This window comes from Rhinichthys klamathensis, unplaced genomic scaffold, assembly GCF_029890125.1.
Source record: "Rhinichthys klamathensis goyatoka isolate OS25496 unplaced genomic scaffold, OSU_Roscu_1.1 h1tg000188l_1, whole genome shotgun sequence".
NCBI classification, from domain to species: Eukaryota; Metazoa; Chordata; class Actinopteri; order Cypriniformes; family Leuciscidae; genus Rhinichthys; species Rhinichthys klamathensis.
Genome location: NW_026606715.1, coordinates 839838 through 860845, shown reverse-complemented (window position 1 = coordinate 860845; position 21008 = coordinate 839838). Strand labels below are relative to the sequence as shown.

At 40.3% G+C, this 21008-nt stretch overlaps 1 protein-coding gene and 1 long non-coding RNA gene across 2 annotated transcripts in view; one reads left to right on the top strand and one right to left on the bottom strand.

Moving 5' to 3' along the window:
* LOC130095211 (uncharacterized) overlaps positions 1-21008 on the bottom strand; it is a 165978-nt gene that overhangs the window by 106468 nt on the left and 38502 nt on the right. The window lies entirely within an intron of this gene.
* plpp4 (phospholipid phosphatase 4) overlaps positions 1-21008 on the top strand; it is a 123892-nt gene that overhangs the window by 77202 nt on the left and 25682 nt on the right. The window contains exons 4-5 of the mRNA XM_056261896.1: positions 9667-9730; positions 13423-13547. Coding sequence (XP_056117871.1) covers positions 9667-9730; positions 13423-13547 — 189 coding nt within the window. The remainder of the gene's footprint in view (positions 1-9666; positions 9731-13422; positions 13548-21008) is intronic.

Genomic DNA, 21008 nt, shown 5'->3' with positions numbered 1-21008 from the left:
AAATCTGTACAAAATGAATGTTTCTATCATTATTACTTAGGTAAACATGAAAAATTACTTTTATACTGCATGAGTGATTGTCTTTTCTTCCCTATTGTGACATATATCCGAGTGAAACCACTTCTGGAACAAGAAAAAATATAGGGTGAGACTTGATTTTGTCCGTGGGGAATTGATTGGATGGTTTGATGGTTGTGGTTTGCTATTGGTGGATCTCATGTGAGTGACAGGTTGTCCCGCCCTCGTGCCAGTAAACATGTCATCAGAGAAGAGATGTCACTGCAAGAAGCAGAGGAAGTTATTTTAATTAAACATTTCAAGGGCACATGAATTTAAGAAAAAAAATATTATGTGGACTGATAAATCTATCAATTAATTAATAATAATTACTGCAATATTCCATACAAAATTATAATTGTCAATTTTTAATTCATGGTGACTTTGAGACAATATGCAGGCAAGATTATAAAACTTTTTTTTAATATATCTCAAATCATGTGGAACATGTCAGATAATTTCATGTACACATAATTATTTATTTGGTGAGTTGCCATTACCCTGTAATACGCCGTCCCTTACTTACGTTGATTATATTTACTCAAGTGCTTTGCATCTTGGTCCTGATAACTCTGTTAGGTTGGGGTTACTATTGTGACAAAAGATTGGCGGTACATTCTTTCTTACTTAATGAATATTCATAGTGAATATCTGTTTCCCAAGCCTGGCATCAGTAATTCCTCATTTTGTTGAGAATGAATATTAGATTAATTTGCTCCTTTTAAAACAAGGGATAGGACTTTTATGAAAGGCATTCGTACAATAATCACATTACTTACATGATAATAGTCATATCATGAGAAAAGTTTGCTTCATACGATACAAAAACTTGATGTACCGTACTATGAAACTATGAGACTCAAAGCTTTCTGCCAAGCTGCAAACATGGTTCTTAAACATGATGCCTATTCATGACCTCAATCTGCCCAGTCACAGTCAAATAATTAGTTTATTGCATGTTCCACATGTAACCTGTGCTTTTTTATAAAGGCCTATTTAAATTGATTTCTGGCCTATAATTCAGGAAACACACACACCATGTCTTTTTATCACGCCACAAACTCCCAAAGAATCTAAAATGCTATGCTTACACATGTTCTCCCTTGTTGCCTTATTTGGTTGTTCAAGTTGTTCATCAAAACCGTGTTTCTATGTTTCTTAGTTTAATCAACCATTTGTCTCCACGGTAATCCCACATTCTGCAGAGAGTATACAAAAATCAACACTATGGGACTTACATTACACATTTAACATTTAATACCGTTTGCCTTAAGCCTCAACGAGCAGCCTGGGAATGCAATGTTTTGTTTGTTTTGTGCAGGGCCACACACTCTTTTCTACTCTACAGAAGTTTATCCTTCACGGCCAAAAACATTCCCTCTCTACCATTACCTACTTGAATCAGAGGATTCTCGTAAAGGGTTTGTTCTCTCTAATGTGAAAAGTAATTTCAACCCAAATGAATTCTCAGACATCTTTACTGTCAGTCACAAACTATTACAATACCAAAAGAGCACCATTAAAGCATGTCATGAAAGCCTCTCCTTCACTGTAGCTCTTAAATTTCATTCAATCTCACTGAAATATCAGCTTCAACACACGCCGAACCAGGTTTGACGTCAGAGATGCCAGATGCCACACTGTAAAAAATTATTGTGATTTTAACGGTAAAAGTTACAATATACGGTAAATAACTGTGATAGATCTAACGGTACATTTAATGTAATTTTACTGTAAACTACCGTTAAATTTACAGTTTTTGAAGGTGAAAAAGAACAACTCATTGTATAATTTAAATTTTACAGTGAAAACCCGTAAATTGAATGAAATACGGTTTATTACTGTAAATTTTAAGTTAAGTCTGTAAAACCAATAACGTCTGTACCATATTTTTGACGGTAAAGTTCTGGCAACCACAGCTGCCGGTATTTTACCGTAAAAATGGCATTTTATTTTTTACAGTGCACTGACTCCACATGTGACTGACTGTGGCAGTTCGAGATAACTTTTTGAATGTGATTTGAGAGCAAGATTTTTAATGAATAATACTTAAATCTATGTGTGCGTCTCACACAAAGCTATTGTATGACTTCAGAAGACAAAAGTCACGTGGATTACTTTTATTTAAGTTAAGTCTGTAAAACCTAAAATGTTGCTAACGTATTTTTTACGGTAAATGTCTGGCAACCACAGCTGCCGTTTTTTTACCGTGAATTTAACGGATTTGTTTTTTACAGTGTATTATAATAATCTCTCTTGCCTTCACACATGTGATTATGGATATTAGAGATACTTTATGGAATAGTGCAAACTGAATTGAGAATGTTGAAATGCGAATGAGTGAACGAAGTCAAAGCCATTAAAAGAAAGCTGTACAAATCCAATTAAAAAGTCTTCAGAAGAAGAAAAAATTAAATGACCATGTGCTTTTCTACTAAGATGACTGTTTTAAATTGCACAATTACAAAAGAGCCAGGAGGAAATAAAACTGATTTCATTGCGGAAAGACAAACAGGACCACAATGTGATCTTTCAGATGTGAAGTGTTGAAAAAGACGGCATTATGGGTGACAGTAAAGCCAATGAACATTTAGTCTCAGGTGGTGAAGTACTTGTGTTGAGGGTCATGCATCAAGGCAAGTTATTTCTTCCCTTCAATTCAAACATGTCAGAGATTCTAATGAAGTGTTTTCGACAGAGGGGAATCAGAATAAAAGCTCTCGCTGCTAATGATGTTTCATTCATAGAGGAGCTTTCACAACTTTCTAATCTTGACGTTGTTCCCCTCAAGCTTAAGCATTGAAAAAAAAGTTCAAAACAGTCCAACTAAATGTAACTGTTAACTAAAAGTAACAAATCAGTGACAGTAAAAAGTAACATAAATTCTAGGTCAGTCAGTTCACTTAAGAACTGCAGTGTGTGTATACAGTAATTATAGGCACATTCTGTTTGTTCACACACTAGAGTGTTGACAGCTATTCAGCTTGCACCAATTAGTAAATTACTAAAAGAAACCTAATGTTATTTTGAGGAAACCCCGTAACTGTGTCCTACACCTCAGACAGGTACTGTGATTGTCCAATAGGTGTTTATGTTACATTAAACTTGTCAAGCCGTTTTTTGATGACTTGCAGGGAAATTATTTAACATTGCTGCCCTAATAGTTAATAAAGACCCCATACAATCAGAGTTTGCAAGTCATTAGAGGCTAATTGTCACAGATTGAGAGGAAACAAACAGGTCTCGTGCAAGTGAAGTATTTATTAGCCTCTTGAAACAATCAGCAGGTAAGCATTTAAAGATATCAGACTGAAAAGTTCGTCAGGAACTGGATTGACAGAGTCTCTTATCTGTTGCAGATGAGTGGGTGGCGAACATGGACGAAGGACGCCGATCAGACGGAGAAGGCAAACGGAATAGAATGCAGGCGGGAATCTTCACGGAACTGGTGAGTTTTCAGGTAGGTGAGAATCTTCAAAGTAGAAGCTGGAGTCAGGACGTCAAGGTTTAGTCGACGGGACCAGACGGTGTACTGAGGGAACTGGTGCAGTTTATAAAGGTGAAGGTAAGTGAATACTGAGTGGCATCAGGTGAGGAAGACAGGTGACGGTGATTAGTATTCTGGGGATGACGAACGAGTGGGCAGAGTAAACAGGTCTGGTGCTGATGCTTGTGTATCTGTGACAGACTTCCAGACGCGGGAGATGAATTGTGGGCCACGATCTGAAACGATGTCCTCCAGAATGCCAAAATGCCGGAAGATATGGGTGAACAGTGCCTCTGCGGTTTCGAAGGCTGTGGGTAAACCCGGCAGAGGAATCAGTTTGCATGCTTTGGAGAATCGATAGACTACCACCAGGACACAGGTGTAGGACTCCGATGAGGGAAGATCGGAGATAAAGTCTACCCCGAGATGAGACCAAGGTCTAGTGGGCACGGGCAGAGGAACTAGCTTGCCTTCGGGGAGACGTCGAGGTACCTTGGCCATGGCGCAGATGGAACATCCTCTGATGTATCGGGAGAAATCCTGGGTCATACTGGGCCACCAGTAGCGCTGTTGAATGAGCGAGAGGGTTTGCTGGCTGCCTGGGTGTCCAGAGCCCGGAGATGTATGTACTGAGTCCATGAGAGACGGACGTAGACGGGATGGTACATAGATGCCAATAATGCCAATGTCGTAATTCTGCTCCGCCGGGGACAGTTTCTTGGAGAAGGCACATGGATGGAGTCTGGGAGGCTTCCCCTGCCGCTGAGACAACACCGCTCCTACTCCCGTAGTAGAAGCGTCCACCTCGACGACAAAAGGAAGATCAGGATTCGGGTGAACAAGAGTTGGAGCGGTACAAAAGGATGTTTTGAGCTTCTCAAAGGCGATGGTAGCTTCGTTGGTCCAGGACAGAGACTTAGCCCCTTTGCGTAACACTGAGGTAATGGGAGAACTGATCTGGCTGAAACCTTTGATGAATCGGCGGTAGAAGTTTGCGAAGCCCAGAAATCGCTGAAGTTCCTTGATGGTGGATGGTAAAGGCCAGTTGGAAACTGCTTCCACCTTCCTCTGGTCCATGGTAATCCCTTGTGGTGTAATCACATAGCCCAGGAACTGAATGGTTTCTTGATGAAAGTCGCATTTCTCCAACTTCAGGAAGAGTTGATGCTCACGAAGACATTGTAATACCTGTTTAACGTGATGGTGGTGCTCGGGTAGACTGGAGGAATATATCAGAATGTCATCAATATACACAATGACAAAACGGTGAAGAACATCTCTGAAGATTTCGTTCATGAAGCCTTGGAAGATGGCGGGAGCGTTGGACAACCCGAAAGGCATAACCCTGTACTCATAGTGACCTGCTTGGGTGATGAACGCCGTCTTCCATTCATCACACTTTCGGATCCTGATCAAATTATATGCGCTTCTTAAGTCCAGTTTGGAAAATACCCGAGCACCACGTAACTGTTCTAGGGCTGATGGAACCAGAGGAAGGGGATACCGATACTTGACAGTAGAGTTGTTGAGTGTCCGGTAGTCAATACAAGGGCGCAGGCCTCCGTCCTTTTTACCAACGAAGAAGAAGCTGGAAGCGGCAGGGTAGGTGGAAGGTCGTATGTAATCTTGGCGAAGAGCCTCCTCGATATACTCCTCCATGGCCTTCTGTTCCGGGATGGACAGTGGGTAGATCTTTCCGCGCGGCCACACAGCCCCAGGCAGCAGGTCGATCGCACAGTCCCATGGCCGATGAGGTGGGAGTTTCGTCGCCAGCTGTTTGTCGAACACATCCTGGAACGCCCGGTATTGAAGTGGGATCTCAGGTTTGGTGTCGGTGGCTGGACTTTCGATAGTAGTTGAGTTGACGGACACTTGGAATTCGGAGGAAGAAGCAGACGGTACCCTTTTGATGGGTAGCAGACACTGAGAAAAGCAGGTTTCTCCCCATTGACAAATTTCACCTGAGGACCAGCAGATGTTTGGGGAATGGAGTTCCAGCCACGGGACTTAAATGAGTCGAATCCACTTCCATAGGTTCTGGTACTGGAAGGCTATCTGGCGGTATCGGATGAGGAGGAGGTGCAGGGCGGTCAAATAGGCAGGCAGTGCTGCGCTGAGCAATGCGTATGGAACGCTGGATGAGGTTTTCTATGCCGATGTTGTCGTCATAGATGGCCAGTTGCAGACATATGTCTCGGTTCAGACCCTGACGATAAGCGGTGACGAGCGCTGTCTCGTTCCATCCACTATTAGCGGCCAGCGTACGAAACTGCAAAGCATACTCAGAAACAGATGATTTTCCTTGCCGCAATCGAAATAACTGGTCATGAATAGACAATGCATTAGTAGCATGAGAGAAAACTTCTCGGAAATGGGTAATGAAACTTGAGAGAGATTGTGTTACCGTTCCCTTGGCATCCCAAAGCGCTCGAGCCCAGAGAAGAGCGCGTCCGGTGAGTAGTGAGATAATGAAAGCGATTTTCACTCGCTCAGTGGGAAACTGAGTAGCTTGCATCTCCATATACAGTTCACACTGAAGTAAAAAACCGCTGCACTCCCCCTCCTCACCAGAGAAAGATGCGGGTCGGGCCATGGGATTGACAGAGGCAGATGTGACTGATTGAGTGACGAGTGGATGTTGAAAATCTTGCCGGACCGCTGCAGCTGGATGTTGAAGCGAAGGGCTTTCTTCGCCGCCCTCCGCGTTCTCTTGCATCGTTGGTCTGGTCTTCTGTCACAGATTGAGAGGAAACAAACAGGTCTCGTGCAAGTGAAGTATTTATTAGCCTCTTAAAACAATCAGCAGGTAAGCATTTAGAGATATCAGACTGAAAAGTTCGTCAGGAACTGGATTGACAGAGTCTCTTATCTGTTGCAGATGAGTGGGTGGCGAACTTGGACGAAGGACGCCGATCAGACGGAGAAGGCAAACGGAATAGAATGCAGGCGGGAATCTTCACGGAACTGGTGAGTTTTCAGGTAGGTGAGAATCTTCAAAGTAGAAGCTGGAGTCAGGACGTCAAGGTTTAGTCGACGGGACCAGACGGTGTACTGAGGGAACTGGTGCAGTTTATAAAGGTGAAGGTAAGTGAATACTGAGTGGCATCAGGTGAGGAAGACAGGTGACGGTGATTAGTATTCTGGGGATGACGAACGAGTGGGCGGAGTAAACAGGTCTGGTGCTGATGCTTGTGTATTCGTGACACTAATGTTATCTATATGTTAATATTCTAGTTGACAATACACTTGTACCAAATTTGCATTAGTGCCATATCATAATGCAAAGCCTACAAGTTAATAAATAAAAACAGTTATTATAATAACATTATTTTTTAAATTTGGCTTTTAATGCTTCTACATTTTTGGAAATAAATAATCAAGTCAGCATTAAGAATCATAAAACGTTCAACGTTATCAAATGGCTCATTGGTCTTGGTTAGACCTGGTTATGTCAGTGCAATACACATTTTATGCTTTGATTCGAGTCTGAACTGCACAGTGCTTTAACATAACCTTCATCCCTTCAACATTTTTTGCTTCAAGCAGATGAACAGACTTTTTAATGAGTAGAGATATAGACAGCAGAAGTAAAATTGGGATGGTAAAGTATAGCACAGGAAGCTTCTCAGAATATTTTTTTCCCACAGTTAATTTCAATGGACTGTGTGGCTGTGTGTGTGGATACCACCACAGGAACTGCTGGTTATATCGGGTAAAGGATTATTTAGGCCTTTAGGCCTAATATAGTTTAATATTTCTTTTATTAATGCTTAAAGCTTTTGAGTTATGGCTTGTCTATTCATGACCAGTTAACGAAAGAGGATGAATGGGCTAATCAACTTTATGTATAGAAACATATAGTGCTCTCTCCCACTGATCACCCCTCCTTTTTACTAGCCTACACGTTTTACTACTTTTAGTTTTCACGTTTAATGTAAAAATTACAGTTTAATGTAAAAATTACAACCTATGCAATGCCACTGAAAACCAAAGTGACACATTTCAGAGAAAAAAGATACAAATAAAAATGTCTTATGGTTACATATGTAACCCGGTTCCCTGCAATAGGTGTTGATGCTAAAGAATTAGAAATAGCCTAAATTGTCATCGCATCGGGATACAATGAAATTAGTGATGCTGCAATACATACACACATATAAACAACTCAATCACATTCCATTTATAAACCTAAGTGCAGCAGTTAAGACAAGAAAATGCAAGTTAAAGGTTTCAAACAAATATGATCGAAACATCTCGAAACAGATCAGCCTGGTACGCCTACAAAAGCGTCATGTTATGTAGACACGCACCGGCCTGACCTGCTGCAATGTAAGCCTTATACCCACCGAAGCCGAAGTTGTTCTACATGGCTTGCTGGGTAATCTCGGGGCGTTGAGGGACGATGCCGTATTAGAAGACAGATAGTTCTTGAGCGTCCGTCCCACTTTAGGCAGCGCATCATACATCCAGTGGTTGAGGGCAGAGAAAAGGCTGGTCCTGTCTCAAACCCCTCCACTAGATCCATTTGCGATCCCCACGATGCCTTGGCAACAGCTGGACCCGAACCGTGAGGACGACAAGCTTAGGCGCTCTCCTCGAGCGGACGCAGCAAGAGCCGTTCACAATCCCCTCGAGAGCTGACCGTGCATGCTCCGCTCCCAAACAAAAAACCCATTTAAACTGTTGTTTGTTCACCATAACTCCTTTCTGAATGATGTGATATAGTGCTTGAACAGACAACAATAAATAGACAAGGACAGTTCAACACAAAGCGCCTGCTGGCATTTGCTTCAGGACGCAATCGTGCAGAGACGACCCCACAGCGTCTCTATTATGACGAATTCCTTCTAAAGGGCAGTTGAAAAATTTGTAAAAATTATGATTTTCCCAGCCCGTTCTCATCCCAAGGCGTCATACATGTGACGCTTTTGACATTTCGTCGAAAACCGACGCACATGGCATCCTTTAGGGTCAATATGAGACGCAGATCCCAAGGCGTCATAACCGTACCCTACCCCAGACCTAAACCTACCCATAACAGTGCGTGTTATATTGACGCTAAAGGATGCCATGTGCGTAAGATTTCGACGAAATGTCATATGGCGTCACCTATATGACGCCAAAGGATGAGAATGTGTTGGATTTTCCATTCCCATTTTCACTCTCTGTCAAAAATACAGTTTCAGTGAGCATTTCCTATTTCAGAATTGAAAGTAAATGTCCACTGAGTTCCTTCACAAACCACAGTTTGGGAAACCCTGATGGAATGTAATGTTTAATGCACTTCATGTTGTTGATAAAAAAATAAAAAATAAATTTCTCTTTGTATCTTTATATCAATATGGTACAAGATGATTCTATTCAATCAGTGTGATAAATGTATGGAAGCTTGTCTTTGCCACTGGATTAAAAAAAAGGTAATTGGGACTTTTTATTTCACAATTCTGATTTTTTTGAGCAATTGCTCACAATTCTGAGAAAAGAAGATTTGCGTGGTATCGCAATTGCTAGTTATAATGTCCAAATCTGAAGCGATTATTTTTTTAATAACACACAATTGCAACCTTATATCACGCAATTCTGACTTTATAACTTGCAATTGCAAGTTTATATCATGCAATTCTGAGTCCGATTTGTGAGATAAATAATCACAATTACCTTTTTTATTTTTTATTCAATGGCAGAAACAAGCTTCCATCTTAAAAAGTTACCTGAAAAGGTTTTACAGTTAACAAGAAATTTCAGTTGAAACCTACGACAAAGAAATCCTGCACTGTAGTCAACAATGATCTTTATATACATATACATATAAACTGTGTACTGTGCTAGACTAACTGGGACTTGTCACAGCACTTACATATTGTTACTATTTTGTTGATTTAACTGCTTCTATTGTTCTTATTTGTAAGTCACTTTGGACAAAAGCATCTGCTAAATGGTTAAATGTAAATGTAAATCTAGTATTTAACAGGCATCAATCATGAAGACAACTGTTGCTGTTTAGGACATAATATAGTGGATTGTTTAAGGCTGATATCAGATTAGAAAGGTCACTTAACTGTGAATGCTGTCTAACAGATTCATTATTAATCTGCCTGTCTCTTGTTTTCTCTATTTTGCAGCGGTATCTCTCGCACTAGCTTTGAACGGCGTCTTCACAAATACCATCAAGTTGATAGTTGGCAGGTAATGTAAAAACTTGATTTCTGTATCATTTCCATAAGAATTGTATACCACTTTAAAGGAATGTTCTGGGATGATTAAAAACTAGAATCACTGAAAGGATTTTAGAATCATCTTTAAGTATTCTTTACAAAATAAAACAAACAAAAAAAATCACAGCTATTGTAAGACACTTACAATGGAAGTAAACAAGGCCAGGTGATACATTTTGACATTTTGGGGTGAACAAAGACAGACACAGGGGTGCAGAATGCAAGCAAATGTTATATAGATTGGCACAGTTAGGAAACAATGGTGGACTTCTCATGTTTCGTATCAGTGCTGTGTCAGTAGCTGATGCTATGTGGAACACCCTTCAGGTATTACGATTGTCCAGAATCACAGCAATTTACTGGCTGATGGTGCTTGCACCACCCATCGAGGTACACATCACCTGTATCTCACAAGGACATACTCGCGACATCACTCCTCAGATTTCTTTTCTTCTGGAAGTGGTTGATCTGACCGGTGTAGTGAGTCGTTATCTTCCTATCTCACCTTAGAGAATAATTTTCAGACAACCTTCTTTGAGCGTTTCATTACAAATGATGACACATACGATGTTTGTGTGTGTGAAGTACTTGCTCAAGCAGCACTCAACTGCCTATCTGACTGTCAACTAACCTTCTTTCTGAGGAAAGAAGTACATTCTGTGACTTATGCCTAATGTATCTTCAGGAAATACTTTCTCTTTTGGAGAAAGGAACCATAGAGGAAGTGCCTCCTTCCCAGGTAGAGTCTGGCTTTTACAGCTGATATTTTCTTAATTCTGCTAGGCCAGCTCCAAATGAAACTGTTTCAGTGCTGGATCAACAATTCACTTGGGTAACCCCAAGTTGGCATTCTCACCAGTTATTCCGAGTTATTGCAAGGGATTTTGTACTCTATAACTTTGAACACGACCCTGGTTTTTGACGCAGGATGTCTGGCTAGGTGCGGTCTGTGATCGCAAGACAATCAAGACAGATACCTTTTTGGTAGGTTGGGACATGGTCTATCAAGGCCGTCTGGCCTACTGAGTCTGAGATGGCGCCCATCTCTGTTGGTGGTTTTTCTGACATTGAAAACAATCCTTCTGGACTGTCGGACTGCCCCATGTTGATCAGAATGGACAACATGTCCGTGAACTCTTATCTGAATCAGCAAGGGGGAATGCATTCTCACTCCCTGTAAAAGTTAGCGAGGCACGTTCTACTCTGGGCATAAAACAAGTTTCTGTCTGTCAGGGGGGTTCAAGTTCCAGATCGGCTGAAGCTGGGAGCAGACTTGGGGTGTGTCTCCACCAAAGCGTTTTTTCCTAAGGCCAGAATATTTGTTCAATTGTTTTTAATACCTGGCAGGACAAATACCACAGTGACCAATTGTCACACCCTGATTGCAAATGGAACAAAATCAAATCAAAAAGCAGAGCAAGTACTTTACAAGTCCTAATGTTTATAATCAGAAGCAAACTATCTGCAAAATCAGTAACACACTGATCTGACAAAACCCGACAAAACTATTTAAGGCACAGTTTGAGGACCTTAAGTCGAGGTTACACCCTCAAGTAGTAAGTGTGAGTAAGTAAGCAGAGGTTTGAAAAGGCAAAGCTGTATCTGTTTGACCTTTTGGTTCTGGCCTCTGCACGGAGCACTCTGATTGGTTCTGGCATTTCTTCTGAGATAACTGAAACCATTTTGAATTCTAGAGCTTCCTCTATGAAGCGTCTTTGTTCTTATAAGTCACGGCTCTTTGTGTTGTGGTGCAGGGAGTGGGAGTTGGACCCAGTCCACTGCCCTATTGGTTCATTGAAAACATTCTTTGGTTTCCCACTTGTGTGGGATATGGATAAGGCCTGCACGTATTCCTTCATGGGATTTGCCCGTGGTCCTGCAAGGATTGATGGACTCTCAGTTGTAACTGTTGGAGTCAGCCTCATGGAGTGTTAGAAAATGCTATTTCTGCAGCTTATGGGGCTCATTAATTGATTTTGCCACTGGGCATTCATGCAAACTCTACTAGGAGTGTAACTTCTTCCAAAGTATTTAGAGGGGCTTCCTTGGAGGATAATATCAGTTTCGTGTCTGATAATATCAGTGAACCTCTGTCCTGTTTTTGCTTCCTTCGTTGGAGATCTGAGGGGTGATGGCACGAGCATGTCTTGTTGAGACATAGGTGACGTATATAGGTGCATTTACATGGTGCATTGAATTCCAATTTCAATTGGTTTAAAAGTCCAAACTGAATGAAAATGCTCCATGTAAAGACCTCAATCGGAATAAAAACAGATTGAAATTGAATCTACAATTCTCTGTCCACTCATCGCCTGTGAAGTGGTGCAGAATAACGTTGTCCCACAAGTGCTTGCTTCGGACTCTCATCTGCAGCCACCTTGTTTTGGGTGTGGTAATGTGCATTTTTACTCCTTGATTAATATAAGCATCATTGCATAAAGCTTTGTGCACTGGTCGTCTCCTAATTAGGACCCAAAATAGGACCCAAAATAGATAAATATTGGTCTGCTTTTTAAAACAAAGAAAAGGAGGTTGGATAGTATACGACAACAGCGGGGAACTCTCTATATTCGGTCAATGTATAAAGGTTAAATCCGATTTGAAGCTTGTGACAGATAAACACACCTCAATCCGAGCACTTTATTTAGCGTTCATTTAAACACTATGTTCGGATTCATCAATTGGAAAGTGCCCATTAAAACATGGATAATGACATTAATATGGGGTGCATCAGCTTAAAATTGAAAGGCTGCTCACAGAGACAATGGGTGGAGCTTGACGTAAAGCTCCCCTTGTCTGGACCTAATCAGTGAATCTAGAAGGTCCAACCACACCCTAGCCCTAACCTTAACTCTATCCCTAAAACTAGCCATACATTGGCGTGATTCTATACAGGCTTCAGATAACCATCACACATGGAGGGTGTTCCCCATAGCACCAGCTACTGATCAACCATCTAATTCCCTTCTCAGGGAAGCAAGGTCACACTGAGGTGTTCTATTGCTGAAGGATGGTGGAAGCTCCCCTAGCGTCTTGGGCTATAGGCAGGGAAACACTCTGGCTGGATGGCCAGTAGACCTAGAACAGAATATCATAAAAATATACATATTTTCTGGATAATTGCAAAATTTTATACATATAAGTGGTGTTTATAATGTAGCTCAGAGGTTTGAACACCTGAGTTCCACTTAAATAAATACAGTGATTCAAACAATCCTGAAGAACTTGTTTAGCTGGTTCAGGTGAGTTTGGAGCTAAACTCTGTGGAACAGTGGGTCCCCATGAGCAGGGTTGAAGACCTCTGTTGTATTTAAAGGTCTATTAGGACAGGGGTGCAAAACTCAATTCCTGGAGGGCCACGGCCCTGCAGAGTTGAGGTGCTTTCATGGCATGTCGTAATTACCATAATTTCGAGATTCTTGCTTGTATAAAGCATTCACATCCTTGTAGAACTTTTAATTACAGCTTGTAAACTGGTAATTTTCTGAGAGTTACAACTTCTATCACATGACCGCTGTACAACCTGGTATGTGAGTTGAACTCTGCAGGGCTGTGGCCCTCCAGGAACTGAGTTTTGCACCCCTTTATTATGATATTTGTGCTTTTATTTATAATCATGCTCTTACCATTGGCTGAGATCTCTGATGTTGATCTTGATCTCAGGCCAAGGCCAGACTACTTCCACCGCTGTTTCCCTGATGGTCAAATGAATGCCAAGATGCTGTGTACTGGAGAGCCAGACCTAGTGTCTGAGGGTCGGAAGAGTTTTCCCAGCAGCCATTCCTCCTGTAAGTGCCAATGCGTAAGCTTAACACATTGCTTGATCTGCTTTAGTTATACAAATAATTTATTTGGCTTAACTTTCAAACCTGTATCCACCTTATTTTGCAACGTGGAAGTAAATACGATGACGTACTTCCTTTTAATGTGTTAGACATCCGTTTCGCTAGCTGGTAGGTAAGAAGCCATGTTATGGGAGCACTCACAAAACACTATTAAACACCGTCGGTTAATATTTATCACACGGGATGAAATGAAAAAGTGGCCTGACATCTTATGAGAATATTTTCAATTATTTTGTGTTGTGACTCGGAGTAGACGGGTCTTCGATGCGCGTCTCAGCAGCTCGTTTAACCAATGCCATCTCTGCATATGCTGTGAGTTTGGGTTGCTTATGACGTTCATATGGGAACGCAATGTGCGCCATTTCACCAGATTTGTAACGTAAATAATCTATAAACCTATGCCAACACAGGAGAATACATCAATATGTTTCTATATATGCAAATTGTTCATTCATCGCGACTTCAAAATAAAAGTTGAAACCCTCATGAGTGTGCGTGTTTTGATGTCCACATGTTATTGTTCAAGAAATTAGTGGCTGTAACATTTCTATTGTAAAGAAGTGACCTAATATTAAAGGGATGATCTTCCCTGGGTCTGCCATTAACGAAGTAGAAAGAGCAAACGTATGGAAATTTTGGTGGTTTCTCACAACTGTGTCACTCAAATACACACAAGAGAAATGCATAAACTACTGCTGCATTTAGAACCTTAACGTAATTTTAACATCGTGTCACACATTAAGCATGTGCGTGCAAAGTTAAAATGGTGATTGAATGGTTAATGCAACAGATACACTTAACCATTTGACTAAAACATAAAAATAACAAGCAACTCGCATTGCCAGCGTGTTCACACATTACAATAATGCTTTTGACCAAAGCCAACGAGCTTCTTGCAACATGCAGATCATAGGGTGCCCCACGTCCACATTCAGTTCTGGTGCGTGGATTACGGTAAAAAAAATATATTGCATGTATTTTTTACGCTTGAACCAGCTATTATGGCACACCCTAACTGTGCAAAGGACGCCAGTCTGTCTGTAGTCCATGTTAAAAAGTAGCTAGCCAGTCAAAACTACACAGTCGATGCAAAGCTACGATTAGAGGAAGTGGCTTACCGGAAATCTAACACATTATATTTAAAAAATGGCGGCGCCTGCTCTTGCTGGAAAAATCAGAACCAAGCTACAGTGATGCAAACAGACATTCTCCATATTGGGCAATAGCGATATGGTGGCCGATATATTGTGCATCCCTAATGTATATTTCAATCATGACAACTCTTTAACCTGTTAACCGTCACCAGTGCGTGGGCGCTCTGAAGCGTTTTTTTTTTAAATAGTTCAAAGTTACTATCATATTTAATGTGACTAACTTGACAAACTATACATCATTAAAACGATATAAGACTCAAGTTTCAGTATTTGACCACTATTGTATTCTGTGAAACTTATAGTGACAGTTATGTCTTAATTTGTGTCAGGAGTTATGAAATACAAAAATGAGTCGTTACCTTTAATATGAATTATGAGCGTCAGCTGCTCTCATTCAGAAAAAAACTCCCGTGCGATCGTCATGACAGCGATTCACAAAACAACGTCCCTCAGGGCTTTTAGCTCAAACATGTGCAGATTTGGAGAAATATTGATAGATTCTCATAGGTTTACATCAGACTTCTATAGACAGGAATAATATTTATTGAATTTATACCCAAATGCGTCGATGTAATCATTTTGAGCGCTGTATACTCTGATGTACAGTTGTGTTATCCATTCATACTGAAGTCTGAGGGCGCTGTTTGCACAGTAAAGTCCATATATGGATCACATGAAGAAGAGCCATAATCATGTGACATTCAGGAAGTCCTGACACATAAACAAAGCTATCCGAGATCGCTGTAAAGTGCAGATAAAGATGTTTTGAAGACAATAAACATGATTGCAATGATATTTGATTTACCTGTGTTCTTCGAGTCATGTCAGGTATTTTCATAATAATAGATTATATGTATAATGTAATGCTAATCGAGATAGACTTTCAAATTGTGCAGAATACAATAAAATAATATATTTTCTATCTGATTTTTTTATCTGAAGCCAAATCAGATTACAGAAAGTTATTCAAAACACTCGACTTGCGCTATAAAGTAAGTTGGAGCACAAACATAGTTTTATTCTCATAAATTGTCGTGTATTGATGGTGTGCTAAGCTAACATGCTAGCTAGTACTGAGCACCTGCTACCTAACTTCGATGTAATTTTTATGATTTTTTTTCTAAATAAGAATGCTTACTGAAATGTTTCGTTTTTCAAAAAGGCCATTTGATACAGTTTCACTGTGAAGTGAGAACTTTTATAAAATAAATGAGGGATTGAAACAGTGTGAATTGCTAGTCGTTAGTGATTATAATGCAGACAAAAGAAAAGCATATTTAGAGCAATAAACAGGCTGGAGAGGTGTGAATATGTGCAGGGGAGCCTGAGACTGAATGGGACTCGTTTTTGCATCACAAAACAATAGAGGCAATAGACTGAATAGATGCTTATAAGATGACAATAAACACCAGTCTAATCAAAATAAAGTCATATGACATGATCTTGAAAAACATTGAACTAAATACAGAGTTTTAGACTTATCATCTTCAGATTTTAAATATAACATGGTTAGACATGTGGCTTTAGCTGCAGTGCATTTCTAGATTGCTACAATGCCAACTTCAATTTTATTTTCATGAAGATGTTTCATAAAAATAAATGTATAATAACTTTACAAAACTTTGAAGCTATTTATAACTATTTTTTTTCATTATGACAATAATTAATTCTACATTTACAATAAACTTCCAGGTGTCAGCTTTCAAATGAGATCTTACTTGTGCTTTTAGTACAAAGGGTTCATGAACTGTATCTGTTTCAGTTTGGGAATGCCATATCTGGGGATTTTTCAAAAATGGGCTTGAAGCTTAACAGGCTAAATCATTTGAATGAATATGATAATGTATTTGGTCTTGGTGGACTAGAGTATTGACTTGCTACACAGATATGGTCCTGCTGCTGCATGAATAGGCACACAAATTCCTCAACAAGACGAAAAAACAAAGGAGATGATACAAATACAAGCCGATATGCAATCATGCTGCTTTATGTAAAATATATAAATCCTCTCAACAGACAGATCAGAAAGACAACAGGACACTACAGCAGATCTATCGCCAAGATCCCTGTGTTCGGGCCTGCTTTGCTGAATTGCTTAAAACCTAGAAGCTGTGCTTAAGCAAAGCCCAAAGATATTTAACTAGTGACTTACAAGTGAGCAGTGTGTACCTGAGTGCCATAACCTTAGGTTTGTTTAACCATTGGCCTGAACCAGTTATAGTATGTGTGCCTGAGCCAATAAGGCTCAAACTTACCTAGTTAGAACATGTGTTACTGTAACAAATTAAATCACTTTGTAAGGAAATGGAAGAAAATTGTCTTGTAAAATGACTCATTTTCATATAAAACATGGTCTCATGCATGCAATGTTTGCTGTATCTTCTTTCCTGTTGCTGCGTTACTGTCACGGATTGTCCTGGTATAATACTTACGAAGATGAAGATAATTAGGCAAGGCAAGTTTTTTTATATAGCACATTTCATACACAATGGTAATTTAAAGTGCTTTACATAGAAGTAATTAGGCAGTCTTTAATAAATCCACAGGAGTAGCGAAACACATGTCCAACATATACAAGACCCGACAACAATGAACAGAAACAAAGGAATTAAAATACAAACAAGGATGATTAGACACACACACACCTGAACTGAATGATGAAATCAAATCTGTGACCATGACAGCAAACAAGACAAGGAGAAACGATGCAAATGAAAACAAAGTCCCGCAGGTCCGTTGCGAAAGTGGTGCGATGTCCGACCCAGGTGGAGCAGAAGGTCGGAGGGACCCTGGCGAGGCCGAATGCCTGATGGTCCTTGTTGGAGATGAGGAGTGGAGCATTTAAGAATAAACACTTTTTATCATACCAAAATAAACTTTAGCACATCTGAATTATATAACAATTAGGCTATCCATCTCATAGTGAAAACCATGTTGCCTAGCAAAATTTCATTAACAGTAGAAGTGAAATCTGGGTACCGTCTTACATTTTAAAATCACGTACGGGGGACGTTTGGTCCCGTCAGCGAGACATGCGAACATGATAGTCACGCAGCTCTTGAACGGTTAGCTTTTCTTTGACTGTTTGCGTTTTTAAGATTGTCTTTTTATGCTCGCGATCTTCTAACGTTACACTCTGACACACCGTATTTCTTGGCACACTCGTTTCATGCGTAGCCTATTTGGCATTGCCTATTGTTGCGGGTGTATTTTTGAAATGTAAAAGTCTAGACCCTGAAAATAAGACAAAACCGTTTTTTTTTTTCAGATGTATTTCTAAGAAAAAACATTGTCTTATATTCGGAACAATATGGTAGTGACTGTATTAATGATTTTTCAGCCATTTTGACTAAAATCATCTAAAAATGTCCTCCATTAGCCAACTCATTGTTGCATTTGGTCGGATTTGCACGGCATGAACAATCTCACTGCTTTCTCTTGCTAGCTCATGCCAATGCCTATATCATTTTTAATGGGTTCTCAATCAGACAAAACTTAGTCACTGTTTCCTCAAGCAACAATGCCTTCCTTCTGCTGATGCTGTTATTGTTGCTGTTATTGTTAAATGCAAAATGCATGATTGATTATAAACTTAATTAACTTATTCTGTATCATACACAAACTTGTAAAAACATCAAACATGTTTTTGAACGTGTATGTTTATGAATTGATAAATTATGCAGATCATGCAGGATGGTTTAGTGATTTGGAATAATGAAAAGACTGTTAAAGGGATACTTCAGGATTTAGCATTAAGCTTTGTATTGGTAGAAAACCTGTAGTATTTTCAAATTACCGTGCTTTCCACCCTCATACCCCCCTGAGATGAGAGATTTATGTATTTTTTGTCTGGAAAAAATCCTCAGATGACGCAAAAATCGTCATTTTGCGTAATCTGAGGATTTTTTGGCCAGAGGCTAAAGACTACAGTCAGTAGTAGGAGCTGTCCCGCATGTTCTCAACCCGCCCATAGAGGGTGGATCTCACTCACAGAATGTACACATAGGGTGCTTCTCATTTCTTATTTGTGCATCCTCGTTTCCTTTCCTCGCTTCCTTTCCTCGCGTCTCAGCCCCACCCCCTGTAGGACGCGAGGGAAGGCTGCAAGGAAAAAATATGAGGACGGAGGAATTGAATGAAAGCTTTTTTATACATTGGAATACTTGATCACTCGAACGTCACTTCACTGCGTCATCAGCAGTGCTCAAAGGATCTGCCCTTATGTTGTTAAAGTTTGTTTATTTAAGAAATTAATAATAAATAATAATAAAGCAAGATACCTTGTTGAAATATGTGAGTTGTGTGGTTTATGTAAACTACAAAAGTAAAGTATAAATTCAAATGTTTGTGACAGATGTGAAGGGGGAGGAGAATTGATACGTGCGTCATGTTTAGTCGATAAAACTCTTCCGCAAAGGGTACACCTGTGTATCCTCGCTCATAGCTCCTCTGGAAGCCTCCTCACTCCTCGATCCTCGCCTCCTCGCGGTGCAATTAGAGAATTGAGATGTCCTTCAAGATGGCTGAGCTCGATCGGTTTCCGGGTCATAGGATGGAGGACGGAGGAGCGAGGAGACGAGGAGGGACATTGAGAAGCACCCATAGTGTCAGACATCTTTGTTTGGAAGCTAAGCTAGCAGGCTCTTGTTCTGTGGAGAAAGCTGAGTAGTAGGGGTTACCATCCTCTTTTTCCCGGCCGTCGATGTCCGGGATTCAGATTTTGCTTTCTGCAGTCGCCATTCATTGTTTACATGCACACCTTTTGCTTCAATCTAACTGAATTCATTCCGATTGGTGAATCTGAATGTAGTGTTTACATGAACGCTAAACAAGTGATCGGAGAGATACGAGACCGGTGCGTCTCACAGGTGTCGCTCCTCGGTAATCACGCCACCGGCCTCGCGCCGTTCTCGCGCGTGCCTCACTCCTGCTCGCCACAGTAAACATGATGAATGACGACTGTAGAACGCAAAAGCCGAATCCCGGACATTTTGGGCGATCTCGAAATCCCGGGCAGACTCATCACGGAGACTCACTAGTAGCCTAGACTTGTTGTTTAACTACTGCGCTCTGTTACCGGTAGGCGTGGCCTCCTAGGGCAGCGAAGCAAGTGCATTCTGGGAGTTGTTGTCTTTCATCCACATAAGGCAAAAATACATTTTCTGGCTTTTCTCAGTCTAGAAAGCTCCAAATTCAAAAATAATTTCACATTTCTTCTACATAAATTACCCATTTTAAATACACATTCATCTTTCCAGAGCTGAAGTATCCCTTTAACTAATCTGAAGAGGCTGGATTTCAGAGACAGAATACTGCAGGGCTGCGTTTAATTGAGCCCTGCCCCTTTAATTGGGCACGTTTTAAAAGTGTCCTCTTTGTTCGTATCCCAGTGCCACCCGGAGGGAACCAATTCAACAACCGGAAGGCAATTTCTACCGAGGGGGAATTCTACACAACCCTAGTGTATGATATTGGAGTTGACATTTAACCACATTTCATACTTGTAGCTACCTTAAGCTGACTGTTTTTTGTATAATCATTTTCATTTGTGTATTTTTTTTACATTTTATATTTAATATAAATATAATATTATATTAATATTGAACATTTCTTTATATTTAATTTTTTAACAGCCCGAGCATACTTACAGGCCAATAGAATGGTGCGTAAACAAATGTATAATGAAAAAACTGTAACTATTCAATCAGCTCTATTGCTGATTCCAAGTGATCAAGGGCTACAGACAAAAGTGCGTTACATTTAAACACATTGCAATGGTTCCACAAGTAGTGGGTACTCGTGCAACATAAGCAATGATTTACATCCGAGTGAACAAGATGGAGGGAAGATAGCGAGGGAAGGGCGCCACAAAAATTAACTTAAAAGGTTAGGACTGGCCTACAGCGAACACTGAACCAGATTATTTGAATGTTCAGAATCAGCAGAGGCCAATCAGCTTGTGCCATGCAGTATGTGGTAATGTGATTGCTTGCTGAGTGCATGTAAAGGACCTATCAGCCAGCACCATCAGGATATGTAAAGTGATTAGAAATATAACAACACACAGCAACGCCAACTGACTTTTTAAGGTAATTGCATCAAGTGACAACAACATCTGCTGTCAAGGACACTGAATGCATCTACAACAGTGGTTCCAAACCCTTATCCAAAAAATTGTTAAAGAGAGCTTAAAGAAAGAAGAATAAACGTTACTGTGAAAGCCTAACATCATGTCTGCGTGCCATCCGTA